The sequence below is a fragment of the Anoplopoma fimbria genome, chromosome 7 (assembly GCF_027596085.1).
Source record: "Anoplopoma fimbria isolate UVic2021 breed Golden Eagle Sablefish chromosome 7, Afim_UVic_2022, whole genome shotgun sequence".
NCBI classification, from domain to species: Eukaryota; Metazoa; Chordata; class Actinopteri; order Perciformes; family Anoplopomatidae; genus Anoplopoma; species Anoplopoma fimbria.
The window spans coordinates 705,362-723,919 of record NC_072455.1 but is presented as its reverse complement, the minus strand read 5'-3'; the positions used below and the strand labels follow the sequence as shown (position 1 = coordinate 723,919).

Genomic DNA, 18,558 nt, shown 5'->3' with positions numbered 1-18,558 from the left:
GCAGTTTTTATGCATTTCTTCACCAAACTGAACAAATATTCATGTTTTCCTCCTCACCTGATGTTTACATTGAAGGGACAGTGTGCAGGAGCAGCCGCCCCCTCTGCTCACTCCTTCATATAAGATAAGATAAGATAAGATAAGATAATCCTTTATTAGTCCCGCAGCAGGGAAATGTGCAGGATTACAGCAGCAGAGGGTAAAGTGCACACAAGAGACATAGTAAAAGGAAAACAAGATAAAATGAAATGAAATAAAAAAACAAGTATTATAAATAAGCAATAAAAAACATTTTACTGAACTTGCTTTCCAATACTGCATCAACGTGAGCCACCGAGGACATCCATACCATAATAACTCTACTTAAGGCAGCCAGAGGTTTTAAATGTGTGTCAGAGAACTACGGTGGCCTTCATGGTAACGTAACAACGCGAAAGTCTCTTTCTAGATCAAAGACTGTTTATAAGAAGTGTCTATGGTCATAAAACAAGATGACGACTACCATAAAATATGATGGCAATGTCTCATTGGTTTGTGGATGTTTTGAAGCCTCTAGTTTTGCATTTGAGCGGTCGCCATCTTGTGTTTCTGCAACCGGTGAACAGGAAGTGACCATATTAGGAATGCGGAAGATGACTAGAGCTCGAAACCAAGACGGCTCTGGTCAAGACTGGCCAAAAACAAAGATGTCTATGGTCATAAAACAAGATGACGACTACCATAAAATATGATGGCAATGACCAAAACCAAGATGGTGATGGCAAAAAACCAAGATGGACGACCATAAAACAAGATAGAGGCGACCAAAACCAAGATGGCTACGGTCGAAACCAAGATGGCTACGACCATAAAACCAAGATGGCGAAACCAAGATGGCGACCATAAAACAAGATGGCTACGGTCGAAACCAAGATGGCGATGACCATAAAACAAGATGGCTACGGTCGAAACCAAGATGGCGATGTCCATAAAACAAGATGGGGACGACCAAAAACCAGGATCGATCCATAACAAAGCCCAAATTTAAGATTGCGACAGATAGCGTCAGTCCACAAGCCAAAGGACGACATCAGGTGATTAATGAAAACATGTTTATGAAAAACATATTCCATCTGTGAAACGCTGCACACTGGTCCTTTAAATAAAATGCTGTTTGCTTTTGCACATTGAAAGAGGAGGAAGAAGAGAAGCCGTCACAAACCGATCAAATGAATCAAGAACAGATCTTTGATCAGAACTCTGATGAGGAGACTTTGTGTCTTTATGTATTCAGTCATCATCTTATGATCACAGATGTTATTGAGTTATTAATAACCAGAGGACGTTCTGACATCTCAGATCAACACATATCACTGACACACATGAGACATTCCTGCACGTGCTCGCCACCGCTCAGCTGCTGGGATGCTGTCGCCATGGAGACGGGAGGAGAATCAGGGCAGCCGTTATGTAAGAAGAGAGTCAGAAATTAGAAGCTGCATGTGAGCCACATTTTTTAAATTCAAATTTGTTTCTTTTTATCATGAAGCTCAGCAGCGATCCGGGGTCTCTGGAGCTCACCGACTGCTTTAAGTGAAACCTCCAGGTCTTTAAACCTCCAGGTCTTTAAACCTCCAGGTCTTTAAACCTCCAGGTCTTTAAACCTCCAGGTCTTTAAACCTTCAGGTCTTTAAACCTCCAGGTCTTTAAACCTTCAGGTCTTTAAACCTCCAGGTCTTTAAACTCAGAGCTGTTTGGCACAAAAACATTTATTTTGCCTTCATTTACCAGAACTACCAAACTATTCAGTCTCCCAGAGTCAGAAAAATACCAGGATGTTCTACTACATCTGTTCTGCTGCACAAAGGATTATGGGTCATAATACTACTACTAACAATAACTTTATTTAAATAGCACCTTTTAAAAACTGAGTTTACAAAGTGCTTAATGAATACAAAGTACAATAAATAAAACATAAAAACAATTAATATGAAACTAAGAAATAAATTAAATTAAAATATTTAGTAAAATTAAATTAGAAATTAAAATAAATTGTTTAATAAAATAAATTGAAAAATATAATTTAGTAAAATGAGTTTCATCAATAAAAATAAATAAATACAATTGTAAAATACATTTTTAAAAAGAATCTAGGAAAATGAACCAAATAAATAAAAATATTTTAGTAAAATAAAATGATTACATAACAATGTAATAAATAAATAAAATAAATCATTTTTTGTTAAAATAAAACAAACTAATAAAAGTATTTAGTAAAAATAATTAGAATTTTGTTAAAATAAAATAAATCAATAAAAATAGTTAAGTAAAATTAAACAAATAAATAAATTATAGAATAAAGCAGAATAAAGAATAGCAACAATGGCATGCATGCTTCTACTGCAGAATGCGACCACATGCAGTACAACATCCTGGTATGTTTGACATACTGTGTGTTGGGACATTAAAGTGTGTGATTTGGGACGCAGCTTTAATTTGTAGCTACTTGTAGAGTCAGAGTGTTTCAGAGGAGCATCTAGTGGCCGACAGAGGAACTGCAGCTTTAAGTATTGACATGTATATTTGTTTTTCTTCTCATGAGTCTCTGCGTTCAAGGTGCTGCTCTGGTTTGTGTCTGCACCCAAAATAACCATGTGACCAATCCAGGCTGACGGACGACGAAGACGACGAAGACGACGAAGACGCAGAGGACAGAAGAACCCCCCCCCCCCCTCTCTCTCTCCCACATGAACGTTCTGCATCAAGAGAATGATGGAAGTATGTGCGGGGGCGAAGTAGGAGACTGTTGCCATGGCACTGTGCCACCTTCTGCTCCCACCGCCTGTTACAAATAACACACACGCACACACACACACACACACACACACACACACACACACACACACACACACACACACACACACACACACACACACACACACACACACACACTCTAATAAATCTGCATTAGCGTGTTCAGAGCTCCGTGGCGTCAGAAACGCTCCGGCCTTCAGCTCTCTGTCATCTGCAGCCACTGATTCAGACTCTGTGTGTCGGTCGTTGCTCATTTGGTCGGTTAAAGGAGCAGATTACTGATTTATTTATTTTATTTCATTCATCAGTGATCTCCTGTGACGTTGTCAACAGCTTAAAAGAAAAATATCTAAATCGATGCAGCAGAATTAAAGATATCCTCTTTTTTTATTCTATACATGCTTCTTTCCTTGTAAAACCTGGCGCCTACATTAACCACAATGCAGCTCTCCCTCTATTATATATTAATAACTTATCAAATTATCTGTATTTTAAAATCAAAGACTATAAAGAAAAGTCTGAAAGATGAAAACCATTAGTGAATCGGAACATAGTTTCTTCTTCTTCTTCTTCTTCTTCTTCTTCTTCTTCTTCTTCTTCTTCTTCTTCTTCTTCTCTCCACCTTTACTTTATGGACTTAAGCTTAAGGACGAGTGTGGACACAATGACGTGGTCTGTCTCTCTTCTGACATCCAGCCTGATAACACCAAGGTTGGATAAACACACACACACACACACACACACACACACACACACACACACACACACATGACCTCTGACCTCTCCAAGGTCTCTCCATGTGTTAGATAAAGAGTAAAACCAGGACTCCTCGGCCTCCCTCCTCATTCTCCTTCATCTCAGCCATGTTCACTCGTCTCCTCTCCTCTCTTCCTCCCTTTGTCTCCCCTCTCTCCCTCCTCCCCTCCTTCTGTCCTTCCTTCCTCCTCTTCGTCTTCATTGTTGCCGCGGTCGTCTTCTTCCTCGTCAGAAACCAGACCAGACCTCGGTCCTGGTCCTCTGGTGCTCCGGCGGGTTGTGGTTCCCTCCCCTGCCTGCCGAGGCTCCCCGTCCTGGGCAGCCTCCCCTGGTTGGGGGGGGGCCTCCCTCCTCACCTCCTCTTCACCCAGCTGGCCCACAGGTGAGAACACCGATCTCCTCCAGGTTCAACCTGAAGACCACCACTGTGTTTTCAGAAGAACTAGTTCATGATACGTGTTTTTATCGTTTAATAATGTTTGTAAAGACTCATTACCTAGTTAGACTAGTTCAATATGAACTAGTTAATGTTAACTAGTTCATATTGTTCATTAATATTAAGAACTAGTTAATGTGAACTAGTTTATATTGTTCATTAATATTAAGAAGAACTAGTTAATGTTAACTAGTTTATATTGTTCATTAATATTAAGAAGAACTAGTTAATGTGAACTAGTTTATATTGTTCATTAATATTAAGAAGAACTAGTTAATGTATACTAGTTAATAATGTTAATTAATGTTAAGAAATACTGATATTGTTTAATAATGTACAAAGTACTTGTAAATGTTAACTATTGATATGACTATTTTCATTAATGCTAAGTAGAACATGTTAAAGTTAACTAGTTATTATTGTTCTTGTAAATTAATGACTATTTTCATTAATGCATGTTAACATGTTAAGTTAAATTATTGTTCGTTAATGTAAACAAGAACATGTCAATAACACATATTTATATTGTTAGTTAATGTTAAGAAGCATTTGTTAATGTTTACTATTAACATTGTTCATGAATGTTAAGAAGAAATCATTAAAGTTAACTGGTTGAAATAGTTTATTAATGTTTATAAGAGCTGGTTAACGAGCCGGTCAGGTGACTGCGTGGTTAACGGACCTTCTCGTCTCAGGTACGGCTCTCTGTTTGCGCTCTACCTCGGCCCTCACTACACCGTCGTGGTCAACAACCATCAACACGCCAGAGAGGTTCTCCTGCAGAGAGGGAGAGACTTCGCTGGACGACCGAGCATGGTGAGACATCCAGAGAGAGAGAGACAGTAAAGTACTACTACATAATACTGCATTAATCTCAAAACATACCAACATTTATCTTCTCTCTGCTGCTTACTGGAGACTAAAGATGGTGATGTGAAGACATTTTAAAAGCAAACAAGTCCAAAAAATATCACTTTCCCCCCAAAAAATGTGTCACTTTCCCCAAACAGAAGGTCATCACTTTACTTAAAAAATGTCGTCACTTTCCAAAACAAAATGTCCTAATTTTTCTTAGAAAATGTCTCTTCTGGTTACTTGAGAGTAAAGATGGTGATGTGAAGTCATTTTAAAAGCAAACAAGTCCAAAAATGTCATCACTTTACAAAACAAAATGTCTCTTCTGGTTACTTGAGACTAAAGTCATTTTTTAAGCAAAAATGTCCAACATTGCTTCTCACTTCAGTTAATTATTGTTTTGTAAAGTAAGTTTTGGATTTTAATCTCTGAAGATTTAATCCTAAACTTTATCTTCTCTCACTCATCGTTTCCTCTGCAGGTGACCACCGACCTTCTGACCCGAGGAGGTAAAGACATCGCGTTTTCAGACTACACTCCTCTCTGGAAGTTACACCGCCGCCTCGTCCACAACTCCTTCACTCTGTTCGGAGAAGGGACCAGCCGCCTGCAGGACATCGGTACTCCACCCCGATCAATCGATACGTAGTTTAATTTGACACCAAATTACAGTTTGAGTTTGAAAAAATATGGATTCAGAAAAGATATGTTCAATGTAACGCAACGAAGAATCCCACATATCGTCTATTATTTGCAACACGATAAACAGACAAACTCAGCACTTTAGTTTTCAGTTTTTCTTAATTTTGATGCTTCGAGCACAGACCAAGAATATAGAAAGACTTAATTCCAAATGTATTTAAAAATCATAAAAAGTCTGTAATCAGATTTATTGTCAAGTAGGTTTTCCAATGGTATGAATTTATTTATAATATAACAAAATATTGGAAGGATCTGGAAGAACTCGTTAATGTATAACAAAACTGCCTAAAAAATAAACATAGTAATAATAAAAGAGAATATAAAACAAGACATCCAAAAACATAAATATAGAAAGAAAATGTACAATAAATATATGAACAAAATACTTAACAATATGTACTATATATATCTGTTTTAAATGAACAGCTGCACAGGTATTAATATACATTTCATAGTAATCTGAAGCTGTTCAACCTCCCAGCAGCTGCTTCACTGTCAAAGTGTTTCCCTCTTTCTGCTCCATGTGTGTCCAGTTCTGTCCTCGGTGGACGGTCTCTGTGCCGAGCTGTTGTCCGGCGGGCGCCGTGGCTTCGACCCGTCGGCCGCGGTGACCTGGGCCGTCACCAACGTCGTGTGCACGCTGGTGTTCAGCGACACCTATCGCCACGGAGACGCCGAGCTGCAGGAAGTGATGCGGTACAACGATGGCATTGTGCAGACGATCGCCGGAGGAGGACTGGTGGACATTTACCCCTGGATGAAGGTGCTTCACCTGAACACAATCCAACTGTTGGTCGAAACTACAAACGGAAACCAGGACGTCTATGAGCCTCCAGACTCGGCATTTATATGTTCAAAGAGATTTACCTAAACCTAATTTTGAAATGTCCTCACTTTCCCAAAACATTGTCTGAAATGTCTTCACTATTCTAACGTGTCCTTTCTTTCATAAAAAAAGTCCTCACTTTCCTAACTGATCATTGCTTTCTACCATCACTTTCCCTAAATGTCTTCACTTTCCCATAAATTTCCTAATTTTCCAGAATTGTCCTCACTTTCATTAAATGTCTTCCTGTCTTAAATATCTTCACTTTCTGAAAATGCCATTATTTTCCCAAAATATCCACACAAAATATTTCAGTTTCAAAAATGTCTTACATTTTCCTTAAAATAATGTCCTCACTTTCCAAAATGTCCTTATTTTCCAAAATACGTCTTATTTTTCTCAAAATACCCTCACTTTTTTTAAAATGTCCACACATTTCAAAATGTTTTCAGTTTCAAAAAGGTCATCAACTTCCTTAAAAAAATCATCACTTCCTTAAAAAATGTCATCACTTTCCTAATTTTTTTCTTTAATAACTTTCCTAAAAAAATGTCATCAACTCCTATCGGTCCTCATAAGGACAGAAGAACACTCTCACAGTCTGTCTTTGTCCCTCAGGTGTTTCCCAACAGGTGTCTCAGTAAACTGAAGGACTGCATCACCGTCAGAGACCGACTGTTGTCACGGAAACTGGAGGAGCACAAGGTAACCCCCCCTCCGGACCGAGCCGGTCCAGTCTGTAAACAAATGGAGATCAAAGGTCATCACTGTTGTTGTTGTTGTTGTTGTTACTTAAGATGTGTTCAAGTCCTGCTGGATGTGTCGTAAATATGAGCTTCCATGAAAACTGACTCCAGGCCTCGCTGAGTGACGGTGACCCCCGTGACCTCCTGGATGCCTTGCTAAAGGGTAAGCCGGACGGCGGGCAGAAGTCCTCGGGGTCCGATGAGGAGACGATCACAGACGACCACGTCCTCATGACGGCCGCCGAGGCGTTCGGGGCCGGCGTGGAAACGACATCCACCACGCTGCTGTGGATCCTGGCCTACCTGCTGCACCACCCAGAGGTACGGATGACAGTACTACTACTAATACTACTACTACTAATACTACTACTACTACTACTAATACTACTACTACTACTACTACTACTACTACTACTACTACTACTACTACTACTACTACTACTACTACTACTACTACTACTACTACTACTACTACTACTACTACTACTACTACTACTACTACTACTACTACTACTACTACTACTACTACTACTACTACTACTACTACTACTAATACTACTACTACTACTACTACTACTACTACTACTACTACTACTACTACTACTACTACTACTACTACTACTACTACTACTACTACTACTACTACTACTACTACTACTACTACTACTACTACTACTACTAATACTACTACTACTACTACTACTACTACTACTACTACTACTACTACTACTACTACTACTACTACTAATACTACTACTACTACTACTACTACTACTACTACTACTACTACTACTACTACTAATACTACTACTACTACTAATACTACTACTAATACTAATACTACTACTAATACTACTAATACTACTACTAATACTACTACTAATACTACTACTACTACTACTACTACTACTACTACTAATACTACTACTACTACTACTAATACTACTACTACTACTAATACTACTACTGCTACTACTAATACTACTACTGCTACTGTTATATACTGAGAATGATTATACTTCGACTGCTACTAATACTGCTACTGCTACTACTACTATGGTAATATGCTGTTATTGACGATACTACTACTGTTATATATTGAGAATGATTATACTTGTTCTACTACTACTACTACTACTACTACTATGGTAATATGCTGTTAATGATGATATTATTACTGGTTATATACTGTTAATCTACTGTGTCTTATTAGTACTTTTAGAGTCTAAAATTAGATTATTTGTTCAGTGTGATATTAGTAATTTTATTCTAACAGTTGTTTTTACAGGATACTCTTAGTGTTACTTATATACTGTATTTTTGCAGTATAGGGAGCATTTGTGCAGTGATGTAGAACTTTTACTGTCAATGCCCTTCAGCAGTACTTGATCATAAACGTTCGTGGTTGCCGTTATGCTCCGCTCCCTCCAGGTCCAGGAGCGTGTGCAGAAGGAGCTGGACGAGCACGTGGGAAGCGATCGGCCGGTGTCCATGTCGGACCGCGGCCGGCTGACGTACCTGGACTGTGTCATCAACGAGGGCATGAGGATCCGACCGGTCAGCCCGGTTCTGATCCCCCACACCGCCATGACCGACAGCAGGTACTAATACACTCTAGATACTTTAACTTATTATATTTACATTATTAATGTGAAAACATCTCCTTCAAACTACTGGATTGATTCTAGTTTATCACCAACACTACATTTTACAGATTACATGTGAACACATCATGATAATGTTATAATTTACCTTCAGACAATACTCATTTTCACTGAACAGAGCCTGAACGCATCATAATGTAACTGAACTGAACCTCCGTTCATTAGCCGTTAGAGGTGCTGCTAACGTTACTAGCTCTCCTCCTGTTAGCCGTTAGCGGTGCTGCCAACGTTACTAGCTCTCCTCCCGTTAGAGGTGCTGCTAACGTTAGGTAGCTCTCCTCCTGTTAGCCGTTAGCGGTGCTGCTGACGTTACTAGCTCTCCTCCTGTTAGCCGTTAGCGGTGCTGCCAACGTTACTAGCTCTCCTCCTGTTAGCCGTTAACGGTGCTGCCAACGTTACTAGCTCTCCTTTACTGAATATTGGAGGATAACAATCGTCAGTAAAACTTTATTTCACTCTGTGATGGTTGACGTTAAACTGTAAAATGTGAAAATCAGTACAGATCAAGGATCAATAACGGTCCGTTACCCCACCAATCAATAATGAAAACACATGAAGCACTCTCACTCTGTCCCTCGTAGTATCGGAGGTCACTCCGTCCGTCGTGGGACTCGTGTTTTGGTCAACATGTGGTCGATTCACCACGACCCCCGACACTGGGACAAACCGGACCTGTTCAACCCAGGTAACACCAAAACCACCTCATCCCAGATATCTGACCAAAACAACTGCCCCTGAACACACCACCTCCCCGTTTGTCCCGCCCTCTCCAGATCGTTTCCTTGACGACCAGGGCCGGCGGGTGACCCCTTCCTGCTTCCTGCCGTTCGGGGCGGGGCCTCGGGTCTGCGTCGGCGAATCGTTGGCGAGGCTGGAGCTCTTCCTCTTCCTGTCCTCTCTGCTCCAACGCATGAGCTTCACGCTGCCGCACGGGGCTCCCCCGCCCAACCTGCAGGGGCGGCTCGGCGTGGTCCTGCAGCCGCTACCTTATGAGGTCGTTGTGACTCCGAGGGTGGGGTGGGAGGGCGGGGCTAAGTGAAAGGGGGCGGGGCAACTTGTTTTAGAAAACCTAAAACTTTTGTTTTTAAACAAACATTAAATTAAACTTAAAAAGAAAAAGGCGTGAACAGAAACTGGTTCTTTAGAACTTAAAAAAAATAAGATTTTGGTTGTTCTGAAATAATGTTGCAACACAAGTTTAGAGAGCTGCAGGAATGAGTCCTAAAACGAGGAAGTAAGTCAGCGTTTTTCACTTCCTGTTCTCTCGTCTCAAGGTCAGTGAGTTTTCTGAGTTCTTGGTTAGACGTCTGAAATAAGGTCTGAGTTTAACAGCAGCACTTTGTTCTACGATTTAAAAATAGGTCAGTAAACACCCCTCTGGTGAGTTTAGAAGCTCCTCATCCTGACTCCTCGTCCTAAAGCCTTGTCCTAAAGGGACAGAGGACAAGGAGAGAGAAGCCTTGTCCTAAAGCTTTGCCCTAAAGCCTTGTCCTCTCTCCTTGTCCTCTGTCTTTGTCCTAAAGCCTTGTCCTAACGCCTTGTCCTCTCTCCTTGACCTCTCTCCTTATCCTCTCTTCTTGTCCTCTTTTCTTGTCCTAAAGCCTTGTCCTCTCTCCTTGTCCTCTGTCCTTATCTGTCCTTATCTCTCCTTGTCCTCTCTCCTTGTCCTAACGCCTGTCCTGACTCCTCGTCCTGACGCCTCATCCTAACTCTTTCTCCTAAACCCTTCGTCCTAAAGGGAACCAGTGACAATGACTTCCTGTTGGACTACAAACATTCTTCCCCCTGCAGCTCTCGATTTGCTAAAATTTACTTTCAAAAGATTTAAACTTTTCAGAAATTCTTTAAAGTCAAGGTCAAAATACGTAGCTTATTTTGTTCTCTAAAATCTGTAAAAGATATGTGATATTAAGAGCTAATTAGCATCGCTAACGTCTTCTGCTGTCATGAACTTTTTCCACAAATTAACAAACTCAATATAAATCTAGAATACAGTAAAACGCTAACGCTAGGCTAACCTGTGGCTGCGCTGTTCCAACTTTACCCTTTTGTAGCTTCATGCTAACGCTTTACTAGCTAGTTTTTAAAACACGCAAACAATATGTTAAACCTATACCAAGAAATAATCAAATCACGTTTAAACTGAGTTTTAAATGTTATTTACAACAAGAAGTTAATATAAATGTGACTTCACATGATTTTTGCCTCTAGTTTCTAGAAATAAACGTTTCAAATAGAAACTTATATTGTTTTGAGCTGCATTGTAACCCAGCTGTTGTTTATTAATCAATAAATATTGATTGATCTCCAGTGTGGTGATGCTGTTTTCATTATCAGTGGATGAACAGAGACAGTCGGTGGTAGATTTGACAGTTTTATTCAGTATATCTTCACACACTTTTAGAACAGGCTGGTTTAGTTAGGTCACACACACACATACATCCACACACACACACACACACGCACACACTCACTATTAATTTAGTATTTCTAATAATTAGCATCGTTATCATCAGAACATTTAGGGATGTTTAAGTCTCTTCTCTGCTTCCTTCCGATCCTCCGACAGAAACCTTCATGCAAACAGGAAGTAAAGAAGAGAAGAGACGACGACATAAAATAAACGCTCTTTAGACGGGGGGGGGGGGGGGGTTCTAAAAATAGAAGAACACACGGACGATTGTAGTAAATTAAATAGTTTAGTTTGGGTTGTTGGCTGGGTTCACATGTCGATCAGGATTTGTCATTCATGGCGATAGTTACTCATCTCGAGGTTGAAGGTTCAGAACTTTGTTGGGTTTCTGAGCTGAAATGTTCATTTTCCCCTGAAAGGAATCAACTCAGTGTCTCGTCACCTACATTTATATAACTCGTCCTTAAAGGATGACAAAGAATTTAAAGTTCTGTAAAACAACGTTACGGTGCTTTAATAGAACAAACTGGACTGGAGTTTGGATCGAGAGATTGCGAATGTGTGGAACGCCAAGACCGAAAGTATGTCCGAGGCTGGGTCAGTTGGACTGGGTCTGTTGTTCCAGTCTGGGTCAGTTGGACCTGGACTGTTGTTTTAGTCTAGGTTGGCTGGACAGGGTCTGAAGTTTTTTTTGGCAGCAAAAGTTTTCGAAGAAGTCTATTTTTAAATGTAATTTGAGGACTTTACTTAACTTCTACTTAAAACCAAATGTGAGGTGTGAATGTGAACCCAGTCAGAGTGGAACTCTTCTATCAGAGAGACTTATTTTAACTTATTTCTGAAGGTTTTCGTCCAACGACGCGATAAAAAAACAAAACAGTCCTGGTTTGATTCCCAACCGAAAAAAAAGAAAGATATAAAGACGGCGTTTCCAAACTTTAGGCCGGCCCTGATATCAGCCTCGTGAATGATGGAGATCAGACTTTACCCCTGAATGCCTCACAGCACCAGAGTGTGAACTTCAGGGATTGAACCCCCAACCCTGGAGGTGCTGGTGCCTCGTTGTATCCACGGAAACCAACAGAATCTACTCTCTTTTTGTGATCACATCGATCTGCTTTTTACTTTAAACTGGTGCTGTGAGGGGAAAGATTCGCCAGATGTTAAATCATATCCAGCTGTTTTTTCTTACGAGGCTGATATCAGAGGAGCCTTTTTGGGAACCTGAGCTACGACGGACAGATTTATTACAGACGACAGTCACTCCGGTTGAAAGTCCACACAGCCACGCGGAGCGACAACAGCTCCGGCTAACGCTAAGTAGTAACAGTTGTCAAGTAGAAATGGCACTCTGTAACCATGGAGATATATAACCTTATTAGTTCAGGTAAACAAAAAAACAAAAAAAACCACCATCAACCACAACATCAACGGCTCGGTGTCAGCCCGTGGGCGCTCTCGAGGAAGTCTTTCAAAGTCTCTACGAACTTCTTCAAAGTCGTCTTAATTCGACTTCGGTCTGAGACGAATATCGCAGACGCCGTCGGAGAATCTGCTCGAGTCCACATCTCAAAACCAGATTCCTTTTAACCCACAAACAGGTTTTTCTTTAAAAAACAAGAGGTTGGATCATTTCTATCCGTCCATGTATGAAGCCAAACTTGTGCACGTTGGTTTTTTCCAAACCGACGACCGAGACGTCGGGATTAAACATCCAGCTGTTTGACAAAGTCGCCGCCATTGAAGATGAAACGGGAGGATTTGTCCCTCATGGGCCTCCATACGGGTCAGCTCTGTCTAGAAGATGTACTGTAACGGGGGCGGTGAAGTCTGCATTGTTTTGCAGCATGGACCAGGTTTACTTTACATCAGAGAAGGTTGACTTATTGATGACGGAGACATTCCTCAGGTGACCAGTTCTCTGCGGCTACATCGGCAACATTTCCCTTCTGGATTATATCGTTTCAAACTCCGTGTCTTTCGTCTCTAAAACAACATTTGATGAGTTCTGATTTAATCTGATATCACTAACGGTCACTCGCTCTGACGTCTAGTTTAGGAACAACGCGTAATTGTGAAACTTTCTAACACAGTTTACATTAACAGCTGTAAAACAAAAACAAAGTGCACTTTGTGGGAGCAAGTTTAAAAAATGTGACAGAAAAAGTTAAGAGATGTCTCACTTTTACTCTCCAACTAACTTTAATGCAGTGTTAACTTTGGAAGCTATTTTATGTTACGTAAAATGCTTGATTGCTTGATTACTTTTAATCAAAGATATCGTCAGCTATTTTTATAGTCTTAGTGCTGCGTGAAATGTCCTTTCTTGAGCCAAAACAATCAATTTGTAATTTTATTCAAACTTATTTCCCTTACGAGTTTATCTTCTCCTTATCTGATTAAACAGGTTGAATGATTAAGAAAGCAGCTTTGTAGGCAAAAAATACTATTCAATCATTAGATCCAAAGTCTTAGTTGACAAAATTAACACTGCTTCTATTTTAGTCGCAGTGATAAAGGAGAACATCCTGCTACAACAATCAGGTGTTTTCTTGTTGATATTGGATTTTGGAGAAGCAATTGATGGAGTTAATGAAAAATCTCATATAAAAGTAAAACGAAATGTATTTGAATGTATCGTTAAACTTTATCACAACATGGACGAGCTTTTTGTTGGAAATGAAACCAGCCTTTACAAGCATGACTCTGCTGCTGTTTGGTGAAAACATCTCACATCTGAAAAGTGTTGACAAAGAAAATGGAAGAAAGATTTTCATCTGCCAAAGATGCTTAGAAAACCAGTGTCTAATATTTCAAATTAAAACATGGCTTTTTTTACTCGACAATGATAAAACATTGCTTTTCTATCAACGCTTTCTGAACCAGTTGCCCTGTTTCTGATGAAAAATATTGCTCTTTATTAATTACAGAGTCGAAGGTGTTTGGAAAAAATATACTCTACCTTTATGTTTTTCTTAGATAATAACTTGCTCTATAGGATTAAGGTTGTTTTCGCTTGACTTGGTGAATTTAGCAGGAAGATGTCAATTTAATCTGTTTCGAATGAATGGTTCTGAATGATAAATAAAAAAACATCTATGTGTCGATGAACGCAGTGATGCACAAAGTGAAAGGGATTATTTCAGAGTTTAGACTGAACGTCGTTGTGTCTGACCTCAAAACTCAGAATAAGAGACAAAGACGGGAATGATGACGAGTTCCCATCTCTTTTGTTTGCTGCTTTGTTTTCGGTCTAAAAGTGCCCTTTGTTTATTCCTATTTATGCAAAAAGCTCCCCAAAAGGCTGACGCACAGAAAACCAGCCCTGAAACGGTCCATGCAGGATCGGGACTCCACGAACGCATCAAATCTGAGAATCTGTCTCTTCCCGTTTCATAAAACTACCCACATAACTCCTCTCTGCTGACAGACTCCTTCATCAGAACGTCGACTCTAACGAGTGAATCAGTCGTCCGTCTGTCAGTCAGAGTGAATCATCCTCCCACATCACTCGCTCTTCGTTTATTTCCAAAACCGGCACGTTTCCAAAACCTCAGTCATCACCCGAAAAGACGAGCGAGGTGTCTTCTGCTAAATGTTCAACTATTTAAAGTTGGGTCTTTTCTTGTCGGTGGCAGTCGGACGCAGAAAGAAAACGTCATTTCTGTCACCGGGCGTCATGGACGGCCTGGTGAGCATGTTTCATGTGGGACGGACGGACGCAAAGGGAAAGATTCTCAGGTTGATGGCTTGCGAGCGTTAACGTCATTGGATCACTGAGGCCGGCTGTATAAATGCAGACCTGCTGGTGTGAGGCGTTAAAAACATACTGCTGATGAACATAAAGGATTCTATCCGATAAATGAGCTTTAAATTAACTTTCACAATGCTTTTTAGTTGATGTGAAACATCAATAGTTGGATTCTGGAGTCTTCAGGTTATAACTTCGACTTTGATACTGATGTGAACTGATAATTACCGTAACTCCCATGTGACATGAACGCCACATTAGCTTAGTTTATATCTAGCTGTCATCAGAGAAAAGAAGAGTGAATAATTGAACATGAAGTTTCTGTCTTATTCTGATTGGGAGCTAATCAAGTCCACTTCTTGTGTTCAGAGAGGGCAGCTTGTTAGCTAGCTAGCCATAGCCGCCACTGTACAATCTCTAATCTCCGATTTTGGTTTCTTTGCGCATGACGATGTACAGTTATTTAACATCCCCTGATTTAACAGATGTTGCTGAAAACGGGCCAAGAAAGGGAGCAATGTGCTTGCAAAAGATGACTTAAAATAAGAGTACTAGTTAGTAAATATGGATGTAAACAATGCAGGTTTAAAGAAGTACTCCAAATATTTGTATTCTTCCAAGTTAGGGATTTGCAATTGACAGATTTAAACCATAATGGACTAAACTGAAGCTGAGTAGAGGCCCTGGTTTTAGTTTTTAGTATGGGTCATCCTCACGAAACACTGGATCCCACATTTCCCATAATGCACTGCAAATAGCTTCTTTCACTCGGCCTTTCCTGTCTGGAAAACAACTCTCCAAAGTCACAAAATGTTGGATTGATAAATATGTTTTGTGTAAACTTTAAAACATCTGTTGGGATCAGGTGTACTAATTTACTGATTTCTTGACATTTTTCCGAATTACTGACCGCCGTTCTGTGGTGCATTATTATTTAAATTCATCCCTGGATGCAATCTGAGTAAATACCTCTCCATGCAGATACTTCCGAAAATCACATCTGGGTGAAATTCAAACTCACAGTTGTAGCAGAGCGTGTTGTAACGAGCTAAAGCTTCCTCTTGAATCTCCTCCCTGACATTCCACACCTTTGCTGGTCTGATGAACGGATGCTGAATATGCAGAACATTCATTAATGCGACGTAACTGATCCACCATCACAATCGTCTGTGTTCAAAAGCTCCCGCGGTTACGGGAAAAAAAACTTGGGTCAACCCCATCAGTAACTTCCTGTTCATCCCGTGTCTGGATGACGAATGGTTTGATCCGCCCGCTTCCGCCAATCACACGGTCTCCATGACGATGACCACTTTGCCCCCGTCCTCGGGCGTTGGCGTCGCGGTGGAGGTGGAGTTACACGGTCTGAGTCCTTCCCCCGTGGTTGTTTGACCTCTGGCAGGGCAGTCCACGCTGTCATGGAGATCAGGGTCTCCACCTCCTTTTTTATCCCTCTCCCCACCTCCTCCTCTCCTACCATCCTCCTTCCTTTCCCCCTCCTCCTCCTCCTCCTCCTCATCCTCCTCCTCCTCCTCCTCATCCTCCACCCGACACCGACACACCTCAATGCCAGAGTCGCCGGTAAGTCGCCGATGTCTGTACTGGCTCTCGTCGGCTCCCATGTCCTCATCGTCCTCCTCATCATTGTCCTCCTCCTGGTCCTCCTCCCCGTCCTCCCAGCTGGGAGGTCCTGGTTCGAAGACATCCACGCAAGGGGAGAAGAGAGTCTGCTTCGGAGGAGACTGAGTGGCTCGAGGCGAGGGGGAGAGGGAGGAAGCGTGGCCGGGGGAAGATCCACCTTTGTTGGACTGGTGCAGAGCGGTGAGGGGGTCGAGGAGCAAAGCTGGGGCCGGGAGGGAAGAGGGTGAGGATGGGGAGAGGGCTGCAAGGGGAGACTGGGAGGGGGAGTAAGAGGACTCTATGGTTATGGCTGGGCAGGAGGAAGAGGAGGACGAGGATGCAGGTGTTATGAAAGTAAGCACTGGGACAGGAGAAGACAGTGGACCTGATCCAGAACCAGAACCTAAACCAGCCTGGACATTCGATAGTGATGGACTGATAAGGTCTGGGGATTGAGACAGGACCACAGAAGGACCTGAGTCAGCTGGTACCGAATCTGAATCTAGACAAGATACAAGAACGACAACAGACCCTGGGTGTTGGGGTAGGCCAGACATATGGCTGGGAGGAACCAGGCCTAGACCTGACCCAGGTGACAGCTCTGGTAACTGGTAATGGACCAATGCAGGTGGATCTGTAGTAAGGGTAGGTTTTAAAATAGGGTTCGTGTCACGGTCTGAGACTATGGTGATTTTAGGATGTATGTTTGGCACAAGGGTTAGCTTGGAAGGTTCTGGGTCTGGAGTTTGGGTAAGGTTTGTAATTATTATGTCTTGAACAGAGCTAAGGTTTGTGGGTACTGGTTCTGGAATTTGGTTAAGGATTGAAAGTACTGGTTCGGGAACTTTGGTAAGGTGTGAAGGTACTGGGGCTGAAGCTAGGGTAAGTTTTGAAGGTACTAAGGCTGGAACTTGGGTTAAGCTTGTAGGTACTGGTTCTGGAACTTGGGTTAAGTTTGTAGGTACTGGTTCCTGAACTTGGGTTAGGTTTGAAGGTACTGGTTCTGGAACTTGGGTTAGGTTTGAAGGTACTAGGGCTGAAGCTAGGGTAAGGTTTGAAGGTGCCGGAATTGGCACAAGGCTAGGATTTGGGTCCGGGGTTGAGGGGCTAGCAGAGCCTGTTACCAAGACCAAAGTCCTTCCAACATCTGGGGTTGGTACCGAGTTTGGACTACTGGGAACATGTGTCAAGATGGCTGTATCAAGAGTTCTTGTTAGATCCAGGGTTTCGAGGGTTCGGGTGGCTGTAGGGCTGTCAGAGGGGCTGGCTGTTGGGGTGGAGGGGCCGGACATTGAGGTGACTTTTGGTGCAGGGGCAGTTTCGGGGCCCTCAGCTGGACCCTCAATGCTTATTGTTTGGATGGAGGGGAGTAATGAGTCAACAAGACTTGGACTAGGGAGTGTAACTGGGCTACCGGTGCTGACTATTGGGATACACGGTGTTAGGTCGAGCTGTTGCTTTATGGGAGATGTAGTTACAACAGTAAGAGCCACCTCTGAATCAGGAGAGGCCGGCGGCTGAGGGGAGGCCGCCCTGGTAACAACCACAACAGTAACAGCCCGGTCGGGAACCAGTGAGTCCGTGGCATCGGGTCCCCGTGTTCCGGCACCGTCGCTATCCCCGATGTCAATGGCCACCGTGGCGACCATCCTCTCAGACACTAACCGTGCCTCGTTCACCTCCAAACAGGTCGCGGCGGCCGCGATGGTCTCCATGGTGGCATCAAGAGGGAGGGGTGCGGCCTCGCCGGGCGTGGTGGCGTGGCTGGTGTCGGTCTCATACGTGACGGGGGCCGATAGCGAGGAGCTACATGGAGACGAGGGGCAGCAGGAGTCACAGGAACAACTGGAGCTACAGGAACAATAAGAAACACTTATTATTCATCTAAATGAACGAAGACAAAGCAAACAATGTCTTCTTACTATGAGTTTGTAGTGCTTCTACTCCATCATCAAAACATTCAGCTCATTTCAAAGAAGGTTGCAGTCATCAATTTAAG

At 42.0% G+C, this 18,558-nt stretch overlaps 1 protein-coding gene across 1 annotated transcript; it reads left to right on the top strand.

Annotated features, from left to right (window-relative positions):
* Window positions 1-3,641: 3,641 nt before the first annotated feature.
* On the top strand, window positions 3,642-9,817 carry LOC129093054 (steroid 17-alpha-hydroxylase/17,20 lyase). The gene is made up of 9 exons (XM_054600941.1): window positions 3,642-3,931; window positions 4,681-4,801; window positions 5,322-5,460; window positions 6,076-6,305; window positions 6,987-7,073; window positions 7,226-7,435; window positions 8,546-8,715; window positions 9,360-9,463; window positions 9,552-9,817. The coding sequence occupies exons 1-9, from the start codon at window positions 3,657-3,659 to the stop codon at window positions 9,815-9,817; spliced, it is 1,602 nt and encodes a 533-aa protein (XP_054456916.1). The 5' UTR covers window positions 3,642-3,656.
* Window positions 9,818-18,558: the final 8,741 nt, after the last annotated feature.

Excerpts from the sequence above, each read along its gene's own strand:
- LOC129093054 (XM_054600941.1), top strand. The coding sequence starts at position 3,657 with ATGTTCACTCGTCTCCTCTCCTCTCTTCCTCCCTTTGTCTCCCCTCTC. Across the intron at positions 3,932-4,680 it reads TTCACCCAGCTGGCCCACAG|GTACGGCTCTCTGTTTGCGC; the intron begins GTGAGAACACCG and ends TTCTCGTCTCAG. Across the intron at positions 8,716-9,359 it reads ACCGCCATGACCGACAGCAG|TATCGGAGGTCACTCCGTCC; the intron begins GTACTAATACAC and ends TGTCCCTCGTAG.